At 43.7% G+C, this 20,996-nt stretch overlaps 1 protein-coding gene across 1 annotated transcript in view; it reads left to right on the top strand.

The window, feature by feature from the left end:
- CCDC90B (coiled-coil domain containing 90B) overlaps positions 1-20,996 on the top strand; it is a 154,095-nt gene that overhangs the window by 59,298 nt on the left and 73,801 nt on the right. The window contains exons 2-3 of the mRNA XM_086933916.1: positions 3,043-3,162; positions 11,779-11,882. Coding sequence (XP_086790042.1) covers positions 3,043-3,162; positions 11,779-11,882 — 224 coding nt within the window. The remainder of the gene's footprint in view (positions 1-3,042; positions 3,163-11,778; positions 11,883-20,996) is intronic.

The following is a 20,996-nucleotide window of genomic DNA, read 5'->3' as shown; positions in this document are numbered from 1 at the left end:
CATCAAACAGGCTTGGGCCCCTTCCACGAGAAATCGGTATTCTTCAGCCTGGAAGGGATGGTTATGTTGGTGCGTGGAACGAGACTTGGATCCCGTGGGGGCAGGCCTTTCACATGTCGTGAATTTTTTGTCTGAAAAGGCAGCCATCGGTTTAGCCTACAGATCGGTGAACAACTTCCTGTCTGCTATTTCCGCGGGCCATTCCCACATTGATGGGAAGCCAGTGGGAGTTCACCCCTTGGTTGTGCAAACTCCTCAGAGGGATTCGTGTGGCGAACCCTCCCAAGCCCAAGTATTCGGGGCTGTGGGAAGTTTCTCTGGTCATCAAACTTCTTGATAGTTGGCCTTCCAATGACTTGCTTTCTAGGAAGCAGTTGTCAGCCAAGCTCACTATGCTTTTATGTTTGTCGGCATGCAGGAGATCTTCGGATGTGCGGGCACTGGATATTACAGGTAGAGTATTCACTCCGGAGGGAGTTTCCTTTACTATTACAGGCCGCACAAAAACTATGTCTAGAATGATTGAATATAATGCCTTTCATAGTAATGCTAAACTTTGTGTTGTCCAATGCTTGAAAGCATACGAGGAGTGTACTCGTTCCTTGAGACCGACTAGGGTTACGCAAATTTTGATTGCAGTACAGAAACCATTTAAACCTGTGTCCTCTGCATCTATTGCCAGATGGCTTAAGTTTATCATGAGAGAGTCTGGTGTTGATGTTCAACTCTTTGGGGCGCACTCTGTGAGGGGTGCTATGGCTTCCAAGTCATATTTGTTAGGAGCGAATATTCAGGATATTATGCATTGTGCTGATTGGTCGTCTGAGTCGACATTCAAACAATTCTACTATAAGCCGGTGGGAGATATTACTTCTGTTGTTTTTGATTCAGCGTTAAACTAGCATAATCTGAAGCCTCCGGTCCTGTAGTAGAATCAAAAATTAGCTAGCATTCGCGCCAAGAATTTTCAATTCTATTAAGGACACGGAGGCGAGGATTATCCCACCCGACTATGTCATGCTATGATCATGCTTACCCACCTGTTGTTATGATTGATTGTGTTTATACAGACATTACGGGTTCTTTATCTTTCTTTTAGGTTCTGACAAGAAAAAGGAGTGACGTTTCTTCTACTGATGATTGCAGTTGGAACGCTGTTCCCCACTATCTTACGTTGGAGATTTTCTGAAGTTGGAAGTGATTCCGTGTTATTCCATGTTGGAGTTTTCTATAAGACTTTTTTATATTGAACTTATGCTGCATGTTCGTTCAAAGAAAGAGGAAGCTGGGACTGTTACCAGGGCTCTTGTAGGGCTAAGGAGGCGTGGCTTGGGCCAAGCATCATGGTTAATGTAGTTTAACTTTACTAAACTGTATGTTTATTGGCTGCTGTGAGTTTTACAGTAAATGAGAGAGAAGCATAATCCTCGCCTCCGTGTCCTTAATAGAATTGAAAATTCTTGGCGCGAATGCTATCTAACTTTTGATCCTTGTCCATGCCACTCTTGGTATGTGTTGTCTCCTGTTTGCCAGTTTGTGCTTCAACTCTAATTTGCATGCGTTTCACGTCCATGTTGTTTGTTCATGTCTTGTGTTCTGTAGCTCTGTTGGATGCACACTGGGTTAAAGTGCCATCTTTTTTTGTTTATTTATTGATAATTGTTCATTGTGATTTTTTTTTATTTTGTATTAAATGATTCATTCACTTTTGTGGCATGTGTGAAATGTGTCATGCAACCAATTTACAATGTAGCTGCCTTTATGGCATTGGGGGTAGGAAACATAGGTGAGAGTTTGTAGTCCTAGTGGTTTGTTATTGTTTGTATATTATTTCCTTTAGTGCACAGAGTTTGTTTGTGCCTGGTTGCAGCATATTGTCTTTCGGTGCAGTTTGTTTATGACTAGATGTGGGAGCTGTTGGTCTTCCAATGATAATGGGAGAGAATGTAGCATTATGGCTAGAGCAGTCGACCTTGAAGCTGGGGAACCGGGTTCGAGTCTCGGCAACGACGCTCAACATCCTGTGATTCTGGGCACACCACTTAATATCCCCATGCCTAACAAAAATGAATGTGTCTTTCTGTAACGAAACTGGTGCTCATGTAAAGCGCTCTGATACCTGATATCTTCGGGTCTAGGTTTACGCTATATAAAACTCTATAAAAAATTTTTTTTTTTAATTTACCAAAAAGTGGGACCCGCTCCATCTGCCAATGTTCCTAGGTGCCAGGCCACTTCCAGGGTGTGGTGCGGCAACGTAGGGCTTGTGCTTTGTGCTACGGAGGGTGCTTGGCGGGCCCTAGTCGGCGGCGGCGAAGGCGGAACGAGAAGGCACGTCCGGCATCTTGGCCACGCTCCCTATGGTGGCATCTTAGGCTGCACCTGGCATAAGATATATTCCAATCGATGTCTTGTCAATGCGTGTTATGATTTCTAAGTTAGTGGTGGAACAGTGTCCTTGAATCTGTTTTGCAAAACTTTTCTTTAAAATGGCTTGCTTTCACGGTTGTGTAACTTGTCGCTCTTAGTACCCACACAGAGCAGTCATTTTCTCTGTAGACAGTAAGAAATAACTTCGTGCAGTATCAGATGCTGTAAATACACCACAAATAATTATTTTACTTTTAAACTGCAACACAGACAAATGGTTTGTATGTAGGTTGACGTCCAAGGAAAGACGACAAATTGGTAAAAATAATCGTAAAAATATGTGTATAAAATGAAGTACAAGATATGGTACATGTCTTGATTATGTGTTTATTATTGGTTTCTCAGGTGTATTGTGTAAAGAAGCAATGTAAGAACGGTTAATTAAGCTTTTCATTTTATTTTAACAGTAATAGGTTCTTCCAGCGTTCTTAGTTGTTAAATCAGTTTTAGATATGTAAAGCTCTCCTTTTAATTGTATGTCTTTTGTTAATTGTATGTTTGTTCATTTCATGGACCTGCTTGTGATGTTTTTATCGAAATTTCAGAAAACTTGAAACTTGTGTAAAAGCCTGTACTGATCTCGTTGACCCCTGCGAATTTACAATTTCCCAGGAGTTTTGACCTCAGCAGTTGTTGCAACTTATGAAATGAGAAGAGTGGAAATAACTCCTTTGGAACAGAGGAAGGTAACGTTTGATACTCACGCCTTGGTTCAGGACCTGGAATCTAATGGTAAGTAGTGGTGATGGGTAGGGTAATCCGCCCAAATATATACGTGTAACCTAACTTTTAGAAGATTGTTTATTTCCAGACCCGCTCCTACTTCATACCTAAAGACACATCATGTTCAAATTCATTGAAAGTAAGTTAGAAAGGCAAAAGGGGTTGAGAAATATGCTATAACATATATTAGCTTATTTCAGCAGCAGAGCTGCACTTACAAATTGTTTGCTTCTGCGAACTAAAATTATAGCAGGGATCTGCCAGCTATAAGATATGATGGTCCCCATTAAAAGTCTGTCACTCTAAATACATAGTAGTATAATGAGTAGTTTACATAATACACAATAAACTATTACATCTATTCTTATCGTACCAGCAAAATGGTTTGGTTACATTTAGCTTACTATTAGTGATGTAGTTAATGAGAAAATGTATTTGCAACTGTGTTTTTTTCCTGTTGGTGACATCACTGTCAGTAATTCAACAGAAAACCTTGCAAAGAGAATCCCGTGCTCCTCCTTTACTTTCTAGGCCAAAATGTCAGACCATATGAAAAATTACTCTGAGAAATGAAAAGTTTACCTCTGACTGCTCCAATATGCAGCACTGTTATTCAAAAACACCAACCAGGATGCTTCCTGTGAAGGGAATTGTCAAGATAGACAGAGGGTGTGTTGCCAAAAAGATGCATGAAAAGGTACTTAGAAATTTCTATATTTGATCTGGATATTAGATCAATAATTAGAAGCCTTAGTATATTTGTGAAGTGTGTCCTTTCCTTGTCTTACTCCCATTTTAGTTTTGATTTGAATACTCTGGACTGCTGGTATTTAAAGTGTGGGGTAGCTGGGACATGCTCATGTGTTCGGCCTTAAAGAATGAAAAGTTTTTTTGCCTAAAGTTTTGTTATTTGACGCTTTGGTAAGTTAGCTGTAATTGTGTTTCATCATCATCATAAAATCTTTATTCGGCTGTGGCCAGCCATAAAAGAACACATCATTACATAATAATAAAATACAGTACAAGAATACAATATGTGCAAGGAGACGACTTTGAACGTAATAAGCATCAGTAGCACAATTAATGAGTACGTTTCAAAAATAATCACTGTGGGAAAAATAAATAGGATAAAAAGTCATTTTCCAATGATATTTCGTGTCCGAACTGCGGAAGAAATATATTTATAAACTATTAAACAGGTGTACTCCTCATTTAAAAGCTGAAGATGACTCTGGGCAGCTCGACATTTTCTAATATCTAGAAATTTTAACTGGTTTTAGAAAGGCACGTCTTTCATTAATATACAGATTACAATAAAAAAAAGTGCAATGTGCTCTGTGCTGATTCTGAGTCACAGGGGCATAAGTCCAAATTGGCATCAGAATATACATCTCGGGGATATGAAACCAACAGATGGGAGATTCCAAACCTGAACCAAATGAGATAATACAATTTGGCGTGACTAAGGTGAAAGGATAAATAAAACTCCATACCTGGAGAGCAGACTAGAAGTGAATGGTCTACAACCCTTTTCTTCGTTGTTTTCTGTCTGTCTCTCAAAGAATATGAATGAGTTAAAAAATCCCTTTTCAACTTTGCCCTTGATATTTTGGCAATATTCCTGGGATTCTCAAAATAAACCAACAATCCCAGAGTCTCCAGTTGCGCCCTAACATAAGAGAACCATGGGATTTTACTCGCCCAATCCAATTTTAAGCAGTCTGTGATGATGGCACGATTTAAGTCTGCCGCTTCCTTTGCCCAGATGTTATGCCAAAACAACAAAGGAGCCAAAAGTATACGAAAGGATAGAGGGAGGAATGACCCCAAGCTCGCTATGACAGATGGTAGCAGCAGTGGATTTAGGGACACTCAGTAATCGTTTCATAAACCTATTCTCGACTCCCTGCAGGCATTCAACTTTAAAAGAGCCCCAAACTCCAGCACCATACAGGGTGACAGCACACGTACGTGCTTTATAAATTTCAGTCATTAGCTTAATAGGTCGAGAGCCTAGTTTTGTTGTTAACCTCAAAATAGCCTCCAAGCTTTGATTAAAACCCCTAATCCTAGCCTCTAATGGGTGGGACCAGGTGTTATTTGATTCAAAAAGAATTCCCAGGTAGGAAAAAGTGGGCACATAACGCAATTTCTATTTATTTATAAAACATGTCTTTAACGTTGCAGGGGGTTTACCCACCACCATGATACTGGATTTAGCTACGTTTGTCTTCAGGTCAAGGTCATCCATGAAATTGTTAAAACTGGTTAAAAGCCTCTGCAACCCCACTCCCGTTCTAGACATTAAGACACAGTTATCTGCATATAGTAGCGCTGGTAACAACCTGCCACCTATTTGGGGGACATCCACGATCCCAGTTTTAATATGGCTCTCTAGGTCTTTTATATACAGACAGAATAAAAAAGGAGCGGGCACGCAACCCTGGCGTACCCTGCTGTTCATCTTAATTGGGCTGAAAGTTCCCCATCTGCTCCATAGTGTACCCTCCTTGTGACATCCCGATGCATTGCTGCTAGGAAGTGTACAATGGGCGGTTCAATGCCCATTTGCAACATCTTCTCCCAGAGCCCCCCTCTCTGCACCCAATCAAAGGCGGATATCAGGTCCATGAACTCTAGATAAAGGGATCCAGGCTTGGCTAAGGTGTATTTACCTATGATTAGGTGTAGGTTGAGGCACTGTTCGACGGTGCCCAAGCCTCTCCTGAAACCGTATTGGATGTAAAAAAATGTTCTAGTTTTCAATACCCAGTCCTCCAGCCTTTCTAGAATGACTCTACCCATTATTTTACAGGTACAGTCATTTAGGGCTATCGGGCGATAACATTTGGGATCCGCCCTATCACCGTTTTTAAAGATGGGGACTATTATCACGGTTCTCCAGGAGTCGGGGAGACCTAGCACCGTGTAGCAGCTTAATATGTTTGTAAGCAGTGGGAGCCACAGGGAAGTATTAGCTAAAAACAAATCTGCGGGACACCATCAGGGCCTGAGGCCTTATTCCTCAGTCTTTCTTAAAGCCCTGTTCACTTCATCTAATGTTGGAAATGCCAAGGTTGAGGCGACATAGTTAAAATTGCTAGAAAGATCTAGTTCACTACCAGTTTTATACAGATTTGAAAAGTGGTTGACCCATGTCTTGGGCATAATTGTCTTGTCAATCTTTCTGTTGCTATTCCAATTGAAATAGTCCTGGTTGAATGTTTGCAGAACAGTTTGGAATCCCTGCTTTGGCAGGCTACGTGGAGTTGCTCCCAAGCCTCATGTCTGATCCTTAGCTTGCGTTTTTGTATCGCCTGCTTATATTCATTGCTTGACTGCTTCACATCAAGTATATTTCGAGGTGTTGATTTCAATGCCTTAATTAGTTTGTTATGAAAAAAAGTGCAATCGCTGTCAAACCCCCTCTTATTACTTTGAGTACTTGACTTTTTTTTTTTTTTAGTCAGTATAACATTTATTATCTCTTTTATTGAGTCAAATGATGTTGCCATAACTGGAGGGTTTATGGTGTCTTCTAGGCAGACTAAAAATTGGGTCAGATTAGTTGTTATAATTTTGGATAGAACCGAATCGGGATTTATAGAAGACCACTTCCGAAATAGCCCCTTATTTTTAACATTGGATAATGGACCCGATCTGACTATATCAATTTGTTCATAGGATTGTGTAGTCCGTTCTAACGACATAGGGTAGTGATCACTGTAACAAATTTTATGCATTTTAAAAGTCAGGGAATGAGGTTTAAAATACCCTGAGAAAGCAATAAAATCAATTAAAGTGCCTTGTCTTCGCCCTATATATGTAACAAGATCCGTACTAGCAGTGATTATGAGATCCACAGTAAGGAATAAGGAAAATTTAGACAAAAGTGAGTTAAAAATATTCCCACAGGAATTATGATTAAAATGGCAACTGCCATCAGTCGCCCCATCCACCAAGTGACATGCGCCTGTTTAGATAAAGGGCAAAGTTTACAGTTCAAGTCGCCTCCCAAAAGGACTGCAAAATCTGTTCTCAGATCTTCAATATGGCTTGACAGGACATTGTCCAGCTCTTGGGCGATGCTAACATTTGTCCCATTAAAGTTGTTGTGATAGAAATTTACAACAACCAATGTTAAGTTTTTTTCTGAGAGAAATGTAAAAAATCTGGAAATGCAGTGAGTCAGTCCTGATCTTTCTTAACCTACCGTACAATGTTGTAGAAACCAAGGTCAGTAATCCTCCCTTGGCATGGCCACCTAAGGAAGCTTTTGCTGGTGTATAGATTGAGAAAAAAAAGATTACATGTACAATATCTCGCATCCATGTTTCCTGTAAACATATTATACTATAATTTCGAAAAAAATCAGCCCACTCTCTAGTTTCCAGTTTATGCGACAGACCTGCAATATTCCAAAATGTAAACTGCCACATGACAAGTGATCCCCTCCGGTGTGGGTGACAGAAATGAGGCATGGCTGTCCAGGGACACAATGTCAGTGGATGCCACGACTGGTTCCAAGGCACCCTGCATCATGACATCAGTTGGCGGATAAATACTCTCTGATGATAAGTTAGTGGTGATGCTAACTGGATTATCCCCTATTGCTGCAAATGTATTAGTTTCATCAGTAGCTTAATAGTACTTTCATCTAAATCAAACGTATTTATTCTAATATTAAGTCCTTCCGATGGGATATTTGTCACAAAAGGGGGACCGCCTACATTCTTGCAGTTTTGATTTCGACCAGGCTCTCCCTCTTCCCTTATGACTGGATATACAGAGGCGAGGTATTTGGATGTAGTACCCAGTCAGTCATTTTTCTCCAGTGAGCTCAGTGCCTCGTATCTTTTGTAGGTCGGGATTACATGATTAGAGGGGCCTAGAGAGCATGCTGATGTCCTGTGAATAGCCCCTCTAAAGTTTATACTTGATTGATAAAAAAAAACCAGCGGAAAGACGTTGATAGCGTCTTTGCGTATTGCAAAAGAAGCTGCCTGTTCCAGGATGCACCGAACCATATTCTGTGACCTAAAACTTAGAACTACACTGTCCTCAGCCAAACCCTTTTCGGATTTGCTTACCCAGGCAACCCTTCTAACCATCATAAATTCAGCAAACAGATGACTTCCAAGCCCAGTTTTTAAATTCAGAAAATGAAGGGCCTTGTTCTTTAGTGAAGAATAATGTTCCTCCTCAGGAGATTTCAATCTCGGGACATTGGCCAACACTATGGTGAGGGGGGTAGCCTCTGGCGGAAGATCAAGGAAAACATTCATCATGTTATCCCCTCCCTCACCCTGTGATTTCCCCACAGGGCCAATTGGCCCTTCCTTGCGTATATGTGGGCCATTTGGTACTGATGTAGGTGGGACAGGCATCTTCGAAGGGCACACTGAGGGGGGAGTGGGAGGGTGTGGGCGAGCCGCTGCTTGTCGTTGTGTCCCAGAGATATTTTCCGCCTGACTAGGCCCCATAGCCTCTAAGTAGATACTCCCTAGTTGGATAGATGGAACTTTAGTTATATGGTCCTCTATTTTAGCTAATCACTGGTCTATTGCAACTAATCTAAGCATAACAGGATCAATTAAAGCTAACAGTTTGGCTTCCTTCTCATTTAAGAAAACATCTTGAGCCTCTATAGGATCTGAGTAGTGTGGCCCCAGTAGAGTAGGATCTGTACTTGCTACGCCCACCCCCATGCGTTCATGCTGAACGGGTGAAACTAAGGTCCCTCCCCTCTCTGGTGCCGCACTCTTATTCTCGGCCTGCTTTGAAACCTGTAGGCTGGTTTTGGGGGTGCTACGAGTTTTCCTTTCTTCCTTTTCTTAGTTTGGGCATTACTTCGGGGGCAGCTGCTAGCTTTTGCTGCCTGTTGAGGACATGAGTGGGAGTGACTGTGGGGGAGGAAGATATGCTGTCCCCAGTACCAAAATTTGAGGACCCTTACTGGGGGCTACCTGTTGTCATTAACAGCGGTTGAGGACATAAATTTGGACCGACAATTGGATCATGTGAGGTAGTTTGTTCTGTAGGTAAACATAAAGGGTCCAGTGAGAGCCTCCTTTCAGTTAACTGGATTTCGTGTATTAACACGGATTCCGTCCGACTGAGGAAGGCATCCAAGGTCCCTACCACTCCGGCCCCCCCTTTTCGCGTGGTCTTACTCGTGCCCAGACTAATTAGCTGCAATCAATTAAATAAGTAGGATCTACTTATTTACAGAAAATGCAGATCTTTGAGCAAAATAATACACCTCCTTTCAATACAAAACCATTAGCACAGGCTTGCGTAGTGTCCCAAAGTCAATGTTGGGGGGGGTAACCCAACCCGGCCTCTTCCGGTCGCGAGCTTGGCCCGGACTTGGCTTGGCCCGGACTTCGCAGTTATGAGGCGCCTCCTGGTGCTCCCCTGTGATACAGGAGGAACGCGCCACTCAAGGAACGCCGGGGAATGAAGTCCGGGGGCCGGAGCAGGGTACGGGCAGCGTGAAGGCAAAGAAGAGTGTTGCGGTCCCCTCCGACCTTTCCCGGCAGCACCTCAACGTCAGATGAGTCTGGCGAAAGATTTCTCAATCATGGTGAGATAGTCCCTGACGGCGCAGAAGTTCCCCACCTTTTGAAAGATCTAGTTCGGGAGCCTCACTCCTCAGTGGATGCAGATTCACAGCGCCTCTGGGCCTCCTTCTGCCGCCGGTCACCCCCACCACTCCACCGCTGGTATTTATGACACAATTTCTATTGCTTCGCGAAGAGGTCAGCCACACTGCCTGCACTGCTAAACACAATGCCACAGCACTAAAAATACCCAGGCCGCCTGAAAGGCACAGGTCCCACAGAGTCACAAGAATAGTGAGTGTGACAATCCAGGTAACAAACCAGTGCTCAAGCAGCAGCAGCTGTAATACTGGGCAACAACACAGCTGCGGGGAACAGAGGTGGACAGCACAAATCCCTCTGCCCTCAGAGAGGTCAGCCAGCAGGGCACCACGCCGTCTCTATCCAAGATGTCCTCCCCACGACCGGCCTCACAAAGCAGGTACATAGCAGGCAGCAGTCCCCAGCTCCAGGGCGCCCACAGAGGCCGGAGGGGAGAGTCACAGTGCAAGAGGCATTACAAAACACTCACTAAGCCAGGCAAGGTCCGTGTCTTCCACCACGACTCAGGTAAGCATCATTCTTCGCCGCAGAGATCCCGCCTTCCGTTCAGCAGCCGGAGATTAGAAAGAGCCGCACCCCCAGGCTCCCGAGGTATGGCGATACAAAAGGGGATGATGGACGGAGCGTTTGAGCAAATCAAACACTCATCCCCAGTCAACTGATCTGGGTTTAATCCATTACCATTCTTTAGCTCACTCCGCCACCCCAGTTCAGACATGGCCATATGCAAATCAGTCTGACCCTGTGCCTCATGGGAACAGTCCAGCCGGAACTGCCAAAGCCATGTCTTCCCTGGACTGAAAACCAGCATCCTGGGACCGGTTTCTGGCATTTCAGCCGTCATTAGCCAGGCTAGCCTGAATCCAGTGGCAAAGTGAGCAAGGGACTCGCGTCTGAGCATGCCCTGCCAACTTAGGGGGAACAAAGCGATACAAAAGGGGATGATGGACGGAGCGTTTGAGCAAATAAAACACTCACCCCCAGTCAACTGATCTGGGTTTAATCCATCACCATTCCTTAGCTCACTCCGCCACCCAGTTCAGACATGGCCATATGCAAATCAGTCTGACCCTGTGCCTCATGGGAACAGTCCAGCCCGAACTGCCAAAGCCATGTCTTCCCTGGACCGAGGCACAGGACCGAGGTATGGCGCACATAGACCCGGGCTGCCAACCGTCCGGACACAGGGCCAGGAGCAGGGCGGGACCCCAAGTACACTGGAGCGGCCAGAACAGCGCCTCTGCGATCGCCGCGGGGTCAGGCCAAATCCCGCGCTCCCGGACCACGGGAGTACAGTATACACAACCTCGCCGGTGCCGTAACTCGGCGTCTGACCCTCACCACCACAGCAGCCGCCTGCAGTGTCAGAAGGCTGCGGGCACCTCGCCAACTGAAGCAAGCTTGATTGTGAGCAGAGAGACCAGCTCAGATGCAGGATAGATGACAGAGCGTGCGGCTCTGTTTATAAGTTTGGAGCAGTTGCATAAAGTTTGAATATTGCAGGAGTGAAGGTGATAATTTTCTAACTTTCATCTAAAGAATACCTTGTTCTTTCTCATGCCTTAGATTACTGCTTGCGTGAGTACTGTGTTTTGGAATGCTCTGTGTAAATTGCTCATGTTTGCTAATGGATATTTACATTAAGCCACTGATCAATCAATCAATAAACACTTTAATTTGAATAGCTTCTATGGTTCACTAAAGCACGTTGTTAAGTTTACTGAAGGGTTTTGAAAACACTCCAAAGATTTCCACCTACAGACCTATTGTGCGTCCACAGTGAGGACTATGAGCATATATTTGCCCAGAATGCCTCTCGCATGAAAATTTTCTATACAAATAATTAATTCTCAAGCTATAAAAAGAGAGTACGTTTTTGAACATAAAATGGGCATTGTGTCTGTGGAGGTTGTCCTTTATGCTTTTGGAATTGATAGCCATGATTTTCCCTTACCCTTAGGCTTTGATAAAGTGCAAGCAGAGACCATCGTATCCGTGCTGGCTAATCTGACGAATTCCAGTATGGACACAGTCTACAGGGATATGGTGACCAAAGCACAACAGGTAAATGTATCCATGGCATATTTTAAAACCATCTCCTCAAGAAAATATGTCATTAGCAACCCAAAATGAACTTTGGGTGTAGCCAATCAGAATGTTTCTTTGCAGGCAATAACAACAGCTTTAGACCCATGCTGGGACCAATCCGTGAATGCCAGGTCCTTGCCCCTCCTGTGTGCTTTGTCCCTTTGTTGTCTGGCACTCCCACATGCCATTTTTCCCCCGCCCAGTCTACCTTGCTGTTTATAATCTTGGCTATATATCATATGTATAGTAATATAAGCACCACATATGGAATTCTGAAATGGTTTTGCACGTTTCGATTTTGACACTAACTCCTATATGCCTGCATTCTAGGTTCAGTGAGAGTGTGAAGAAGGGACTTATAGCTGGATTCATCATAGTACCGTTTTGCGAGTCCTTAATAGCGATTTTTAAGGAATCGTTATTAAGGACTTGCAAAACTGGATTCATGTAGGAATCGCTAAATAAATTGCGATTCCTACACATTCTTTATTTGCGATTAGCAAATTGCTAATAGCAAATAAGGATGCGATTTCAAGGGTGCCAGGGGTGTCCAAAGGACCCCTGAAATGTAATTACATTGGTGTTGCGCACACACATGTCCAAAGGACATGTGTGTGTGTAACATGCAACTTAGAAAAATGCATTTAAATGCATTTTTCTAAGTTTTCGCTATTTACCACGGGATTTGACCTCGCGGTAAAAAAGCGGCCAGAAATAGCGAATTCGCAAATAAAAAATGATCAATGAATTGCATTTAAGGAATCTCAAATAGAGATTCCTTAAATGCAATTCCTCGCAAATATGCGATTTCGCAATTACCGATTTTTGCATTTGGGATGATGAATCCCAAATGCAAAAATTGCGCTCGCAAAGGGCCAGATTCTGCGAATCTGGCCATTTGCGAGCCGATTTTTCTTTCATGAATCTACCTGTTAAAGCAGGAAGGGCTAGTTGGCCTGCTTGTATAACTGTTGTATGAGATTGAGAGTGAAATGCTATTACCCTCATTGCCCACTTACTGTCAGGGGTTAACAGTTGTTAATTGCCCTTCTATATCATTGCTATAATTTTGGGAAAGGCAATTAAGTGGTCAACATAGTTTAATTACATGCCATATCCTATGAAGGAGCACACCTTTTTAATCTCTTTTCCAGTATTTTTGATTGAAATGCTTAATTTATAAACGAGTAAAACCATACATTTAAATGATTTTAGTACACAGTCTTCTGACAAAATCCAAAACTGAAATAGTGCCTGATTAAACGTTATTGTCTGCACCTGGGACAATAACTGCTGCTGATTATTCACTCCTGCAGTTGCATGCCTGGGCTGCAGGTGCGTGCCTATAATGAAGGAGCAGGTCATTTTCTTCTGGTATTGCCTCAGTTACAAGTACAGACATTATCAACATCCTACTGGACCTCGGTGACAAAAATAAGGACTAAACCACTGTGCAGGCGACCTCCTTAATTCTTTACCAAACTGACATTTTCAGAGCCATGCATGTGATCACAGAGAACCCCCACCGGTGCACCTTTACTCATGAGGGCAGGCAGTATGAGGGATAAAAAAAAACTCCACAAGCAAACAGTTTGCAGCCAGGGCCGGCCTTAGGCATGTGCAAGCTGTGCACCTGCACAGGGCCACCAAATCCCAGGGGCCACCACATCAATATATATCCTTAATATAATAATCCTCTGAGGATGGATACATATTTATGTGGGGGCCCCTGGCAGGGATTTGGTGGCCTCTGGCTCTATACAACTTCCAAACACCATGACCCCCCCTCTTCACTGGCCTCCGTGCTCCGCCGCACCCGGACCCCCTCTTCCGGGGCCCCCTACCTACGCTCCCTGCCCAGGGCCACCATGAACCTAGAGCCACCCCTGTTGCAGCTTAACTGTTCACTGAAAGGTGTTCACTCTTGGTGTGTCCTTGTTAGCTCTGGATTGACAGGGCAACTGTAGTCAGACCATATGTTATCAACAGAAAAAACGCTTTAAAAAGTGCTTTGGAGGATGCAGCTTTGACGCCAAGGCGAACACGTGATTCAGGAGGGGTTGTGCATTTCTTTTGCTAAAGAGTGCTTGTGCTGCATTTTTTGCCTAGTTGAAAAGCATGCATGAATGCAGCAGGGCTAAGTTGGTTAGGATGACAGACTCCTAGGTTTGAACTGTTTATTATGAAAAATTCTTGTAAAGGAAGTAGGTGTGATGGCTGTATTGTGAATACTCTCCACACCACTGGAGTCAAGCTATCCAGGCTGAAGAAGGCTGATAGCCAGAAACCGGTCCTTGGATGCTTGATTCCGGTCTAGGAAAGACATGGCTTGGTAGTTCGGGCTGGACTGTTCCCATGAGGCACAGGGTCAAGGCTGATTTGCATATAGCCATTGTCTGACCTAGGGTGGTGTGGAGTGCAAAAAAACGATGGATTTAGGCCCAGATCTTTGTACTGGGGTGAATGTAAGACATTGTTCTGCATTCTGTCCATCAACTGTGGGTTTTGGCTGTATTGTGAAAGCAAACATTAAAGCCAATAGACGTCTAAGGGTGTACTATTATTGCACTGGTTTAAAGACAGATATTTGGTTTAATGAATCTCATTGATCACTTTAGTTGGCAAGGGTTATTGGTTATCTCATCTGACAAACCATGGGGTAGAAGACTTCTCCTATGGTGACCCTTTTTATGCACCCCTATGGAGGGTTGCATATTGTATTGCCAACTGTAACTTTGAGCACACTTGCAATTTTATGACTGTATGCCTGGTGTTGGAAAAACTATGCTCAATACAGTAGACCCCAGCTGTCGATGGCGACAAGCCAATGACCAAGGCTTTAGGCTTGCTTGGTTCATTGTGAAATGTTATGTCAGCTGTTTATTGTGAAAAGGTATGACAAAGGCAGTATGCCTGATTTATTGATTGTGAAATGTGTATATTAAAGTCAATAGGCATTTAATGGTAGATTTGTATTACACTGTGGATGCCTATAGACTGGCATTTTGTCAAAGATTACCACAGAAGGCAGGAATTTGGTGTTGGATACATCATCTGACAGCTTCTGGGGGTGGGTAGACGATTTTCCCTGAGAAGCCTAGTTCGGCCCTCTGAGGAGGGAGGGTAGATTGTTTTGCTAATTGTAATTATTGTTAATAATTATTTGTTGGGTCGGGGGGTAGAATGTAAAGTGGGAATGTTATGATGTGGAGTGTTGGGTGGGGGGGAATTCCGAGGACCGGCATTTGGTTGGTCGAGGGATTTGTGGGTGTGATGTGCTTGTTGCATGTACTTGGAGCTCACAAATTAAAGTACATACCTCTTCATGAAGAATCGTTTTTCTTTTCATTATTGTTCTTAGAAAGTTTTTTATATAGTGTAGTCAACTTATATTTTTCCTTATTTGTATGCCTCATGGTTGCTTGTAGACTGGATATGTTTTACCCCTTCGCCGCGGGGCAAATTCCGCCGCGGTGCGAGTGGGGGGGGGGTTAGGCGTGGGACTCCCGTACTGAGGATGGCTCCCGGCCATCATAAATCACGGACGGGAGGCATCCGAACTCCGCCCACTGATTAATTGTCTCGCACAGGCGGGGAATTAACACCGTGTGGGCGGAGCGGCAATGTTCGAACGTCTTCCGGCCGTCATGAGGACACGTCTACTGTGACTCATGACGGCCGGGAGCTGTCATGAGCACGGAAGGAGTTAATACAGTAGGCCTGAGATGGTTATTGTGGCAAGCCGATGATAATGGATAGAAGCACAATTGGTTCATTGAATCATGTTTTGTCAGATGCCATAGTTCTTATCTGTTTAATATGAAACGTTATGCCACAGGCAGTAGGCTTGACGTAATGTGAAAAAAACATGCTAAAGCCAGTAAGCCTTTAAGGTTGGTTTTTACAGCGTGTTAACTCGTGTAAAAAGACTTTGTTATGTGTGGCTCACCATTCACCACAGTTGGCAGGGTTTTTCATGTGGGGGATAGAATAGAGTAGAGTTGCACTGTGAACATTCTTGTTAGGCTCCTGTAAGAGGGATTCTTTATCATTTTGCTAACTCTAATGTGCATATTTGTAAATGTATTATGTGCCTGGTGGGTGCATTGTGGGAAAGGGCACGCTCGATGTACTAGGCCTGAGTAGGTTATAATTTTAAGCTAATTTTAAAGGATATAGAGCCAAATGTACAACGGTTTTTGCATGCGCAAACGAGTTTGCGACCCCGTTTGCGCATGCAAAAAACATTAGGGGTATGTACAGTACCAAAATAGCGAGTCGCAATTTATCTGCAACTCGCTGTTTTGGTATTGCGAGTCGCTATTAGGAAGGGGACATTCCCTTCCTAATAGTGAGCGCAACCACATGTACAGAGGTTTTGCGGTCGCATTTGCTGGCGCAGAACTCTCGCAAATTACCACCCTCTTCAAGAGGGTTGTAATGGGTCGCAAAAGACCCTTTCCCTGTTGCAAAGGCAGAGGAAAACATGTTTTAAGGGCAGGCAGAGGTCCCAGGGACTACTGCCTGCCCTTAAACAAGCATTTACAATGCAATTGGTCTCGCCTTTGGTACCTTATATGTATTTAGCTATGCAGCACATAAGCCTGGGTGCTGAAACATCAACTGTTCTTTAACATGGATGGAAAATAAGCACCAAACTGTGTGACACGTCTAGTATGGGAATTTTTATCAAAGATTGCTGGGCTGTTCCTTGTGTTTGTGGAATGTACGTGTCCCTGTGGTGTGAAGGATGTTGTGGGTCCCGAGGGATCCTACAGTTGGGCATCCATTATGTTGGATGTAATGCCCTCACACACCCTTTCAGGTGTCATGCTTCATCATCTGGGCTTGCTCCTCGTTGGGTCGGTTGGTCCAATACCCAACGGGCAACACCTCAAAGAGGGGCTCTTTGGCGGAGATCTTTTATCCAACTGCCGTTTAGATGAAGTGCGGGTGTGGGGCCAGAAGTGCGTAGATGTAATGGTGTGAAATAAAATAAAGCTAGGAGTACCAAATATGACTTTATTCTGGCGGTCCCCTGCTCTAATTAAAAGGTAAACTATCGGGTACTTGTTGGAAGATTATGCTTCCTATTCACAAGTCACGGGCTAGTAAGTGCTGTATGTGGTCGACATGTTTCTCGCTTGAAAGCTAATGGCTTGCGATTCTTCAGGACCTATCAGTAGAACGTGTGTCTGTTATAAACTGTCTACGTCAGTGTGTTGTGTGTCTTGTATTCTGACAAACAATATGGTGTATATAGCTCACAGAAAAATTTGTGTTTCCTGCGAGTTATCTCTGTAGGACTGTATCTACCTAATGGGCTCAGTATACAGACCCCAACAGTTGTCCGGAGGCTCCTCACGCATTTGTACCCTTCATGTATTTGGTTGAATATGCGCCGTCTGGTTTAGTACCTACCCCTCGCCGCCGGACCTGGGTGGTACATATGGAGAGACATATTGCCTTTTAGCAGGAAATGCTTTAGTCCAAAGCCCTGTTTTTAATATCACATCAGGGCCTTCAGTGGTAATTTCACTGAAATTACATGATTTGCCAAAAATATTATTGTCTACCGGTGCTCGTTGATGACAGTTTCTATGGACTGGAATCTGGAGAATGCTAAACCGATTCTGGTATTTTACTGACCTCCTTGCGGTCGTTTTCTATCAAGAAAGTTATATAGAGACAGTTGCCAGAAATATCAAAAAAAGGAAGGTCGCTCAGCAGAAAGCAATTCTGGTATTTTACTGACCTCTGCAGGCAGACAAGTCCTAGGGCTGATCTCCAGAGCCCACAAAGTACATATAAGTATACACTAAAGTATAGACGTATGTACTTAAGTATATACAAGAGGTCTCGAATGCTCGACCTAATGAAACTAAAACGTTTCATTAAAAAAAAAAAAAAAATTTATAATGCATCCCGTTTTCCTTTAAGGAAAACAGGCTGCATTTGGGAAAAAAAAGCTGCTTTATTTAAAAGTAGTCCCAGACATAGTGGTCTGCTGAGCCCGGCAGGCCACCATACCTGGGAGGGCATGCCATTCCCAATGGGGTCGCAAATTGCGAGAGGCTCATTAATATTCATGAGCCTCTCTATTTGCGACCCCATTGGGAATCGCTAACAGTGTGTTATGCACTGTTGTACATCCGAAATAGTGCCTCACAAATTGCGAGTCACAAAAGACTCGCAATTTGCGAGGCGCTCTTTTGGCTGTCGTACCTCTGACCCATAGTCCTAACTGGTTAAGTGGTAAAAGTTGTCATATGTCATAAGTGTGATCTGTTTATTCTGAAAACGTACAACCAACATATATTGGGTCTTATCGACATAGCTAAACTTACACTTTTATGTAAGTTTACTATTATTTTGCTATCCACAAACTACAGATTAATGGTAAGTTTACAACTGGGGCAGAGAACTCCATGCATAAAAAGATAAGCATGTTCTATCACTTTATGGGCAGATCTGCCCCGACTGCAGAGTTTCCACAGTCATAAACTTACTATTAACATGTAGTGTGTGAATAGCAAAAAATAGTAAACTTACACCAAAGTGTAGGTTTACCTTTGTGAATCAGGTCCAATATATTTATTAATAATAAATAATAATAATAATTTAGTTAGGAGAGGGGAGGTTTCCGGGTGTGGAAATCTTTGCAGTTGCACCGCAGCACGGAGACACACAGGCCGATTGTAACCATGCACTTTATAAATGTGCCTAATATTATTTTTATTATCATGTTATAGCATGTAGACAGATTTATTGTTGCACAGATTCTCACAGAATGCGTCTGTAGTCAAGTGTTTTGGTTTTAGTTACTACATTTGACAAACTCTAAGGTATATAAAATTTGCACTTTGATAATCCTTGCAACATACTCTAATAAGTGGGACTGATGTGTTCTGTTGGCTGATAGGGTCTTGAAAATACATATAAACACATTTATGCACATACATACATGCAGGGCCTTCAGATCAGCCCTTTTCTGCCATTAGTTTGTTAGAGTGTTGTTCACATTTAGCTTCTTCCCGTGACAGGAAGCAGTATGGTGCAGGTTTTGAGACCACTTCAGCCACTGACACTATTGCCCTCTGAGTGAAACCATTGGCATGATTACATGTGCTCAGCCACCTGAAAGAGTGTGCTGCAGTGCCAGAGTTAGTTAGACAGCCTTTTGGATTTCCATGTTTTTCTTTTTGTAGATAACTTTTTATTTCATTCTTTCTACTTTTTTTAGTTTATTAATTTTTCTCTTTAGAGCATCCTGCAGCTTCCGAAACAGTGCTATCCAGGCAGCTTGCCGGTCATTTTCTCTGTAGTAAGGCACATTCTGCGCAGCCACTGCTTCTAAACCAGGCAGCCAACTACGAATTACATTGTCCATAGTGAATCAATGCTTTACCAATCCAAGATGTCTGCCACTTTTAGAAGCATTATGTCAACCACCTTGGGCCGGCACAACAGTGATACAGTATGAACAATATCATTTCAGGATTGCTGTCTGGTGCAATGCTTAAAGAGTGTCCATGTTGGAATGGGATTGTGCACAGTGTCTCCATGTTGAATGCATCCTACCCTGGACATCCACTTGCCTTTCTTCTTCTTTTTTTTTTTTAAAGGTTTGGCTTCACCGCGTTTTTCTTTCTAATGCTTCTTTGTGACACATTATTTCCTTTGTGGCCTTGTTCACACACTTTTTGGTTCCTGTACCCATTCGGGCACCCAGTTGCAATAGGTCATAGTGGCGGTGCCAAAGTCCTTGCATCCCTTGCTGGCTCCCCAGTCCAGCCAACACCACTAAGTTCCTAGGCAGGCGCCGTAATGCTCCATTTTCCACCCAGAACCTTGCCAGTGAATTGTAGCAGGGCTGTGCATCCACCGCTGCCCTCCTTCACGGGCTCAAGGAGTGGAAGGCGGTGCAGCTGAAATGTTGGAGAGCAGTGGCGTTCAGCTTTTCCCTCCTTTTCCAGGGAGATAGGGTCCCCCAGGACAGTTCCTTCTTGAGCCGGGCCCTGAGGCTGAGGTTTCCAGGGGGAAACCTATCCTGCTTGGGGAGGGGGGCCTACTCACTATCTCTTCCTCTAATAAATTTAAAGGATTTTTTGAAGCGCAGACCCCTGGTGGCTTGTCCTTTCCCTGGGCGAAACGTAAAGAATCTGGACGGAGCATTGTGTGCTTTGCTCCCCACCTTGGTCCCTCGGGGACCAGGTTTGCAACACTGATTTATCTAGACTCGCAGGGCTGACTTTTTTCCTGGTTGCCAGCAATAGCCACCAGGGGCGTTTTCATCAGACCTTCTGGGATCTAAAGAGTACATCCTGTGGGGAGCTTGATTTACAAGCTATCCTCTATATGATCTATCCTCTACCTGGACTCATGGTGCTTTTTCCTGCTTCGGTGATGTCTTCCATAAGCCCTCCAAAGCTAGCAAGCGAATACCCTCCTTGCTGCACCACCCGGGTCTCGCAGCCTCCTGGCGTCTTGAAGGGGATTTGTTTATCAGTGGAGTCAAGGGCCACTTCTCAGAAGGCTTATGGGAACCCTCCATTCTCCCAACTGTTCCTAAGGAACACTACTGTCCAAATCCTGGTGTCAAGTTAGAGTTAAAGTCTTTCAGTCCATACCCGCAGGGGCACCAAGAGGCTTCTGTTTCCAGCTGGGCATTTTATGCCATCTTTGCTCCCCTGTCTTAAAACGTCTATCAGCAGATACAGATAGTCTCCCTGCTCCTTCCTTTCCCAAGAACTGGATCAAGACTGGATAAGGCACTGTTAAGTTCTCTATTGTGTGGGGTGGCCTTTGATCCTCATTCTGGCCAGATGAGTAATTAACTTGGCCTATTGGAGAAGGGAGGGTAGAGAGGGTAGGGAGGGTGGACAAATGCCTGGAATCTGATTATGGCTGAGCCAGGGAAATAAGAACATTTTAAAGTGTCATAAGGAGCACATTTATCACAAATGTGATAATGGATCCGCACTCTGTTTACACGAATAGCTCACTGGAACTTTCAGGCCTAAATGGGGCAAAACTGTATTTTGGTGCCAATTTCGCCTCTAATGTGTAATTCAGTTAAGTACTAAGGAG

This window comes from Lissotriton vulgaris, chromosome 8 (genome assembly GCF_964263255.1).
Source record: "Lissotriton vulgaris chromosome 8, aLisVul1.2, whole genome shotgun sequence".
Lineage (NCBI taxonomy): Eukaryota > Metazoa > Chordata > Amphibia > Caudata > Salamandridae > Lissotriton > Lissotriton vulgaris.
The sequence above is the reverse complement of the archived record's forward strand: the minus strand, read 5'-3'. Positions and strand labels throughout refer to the sequence as shown.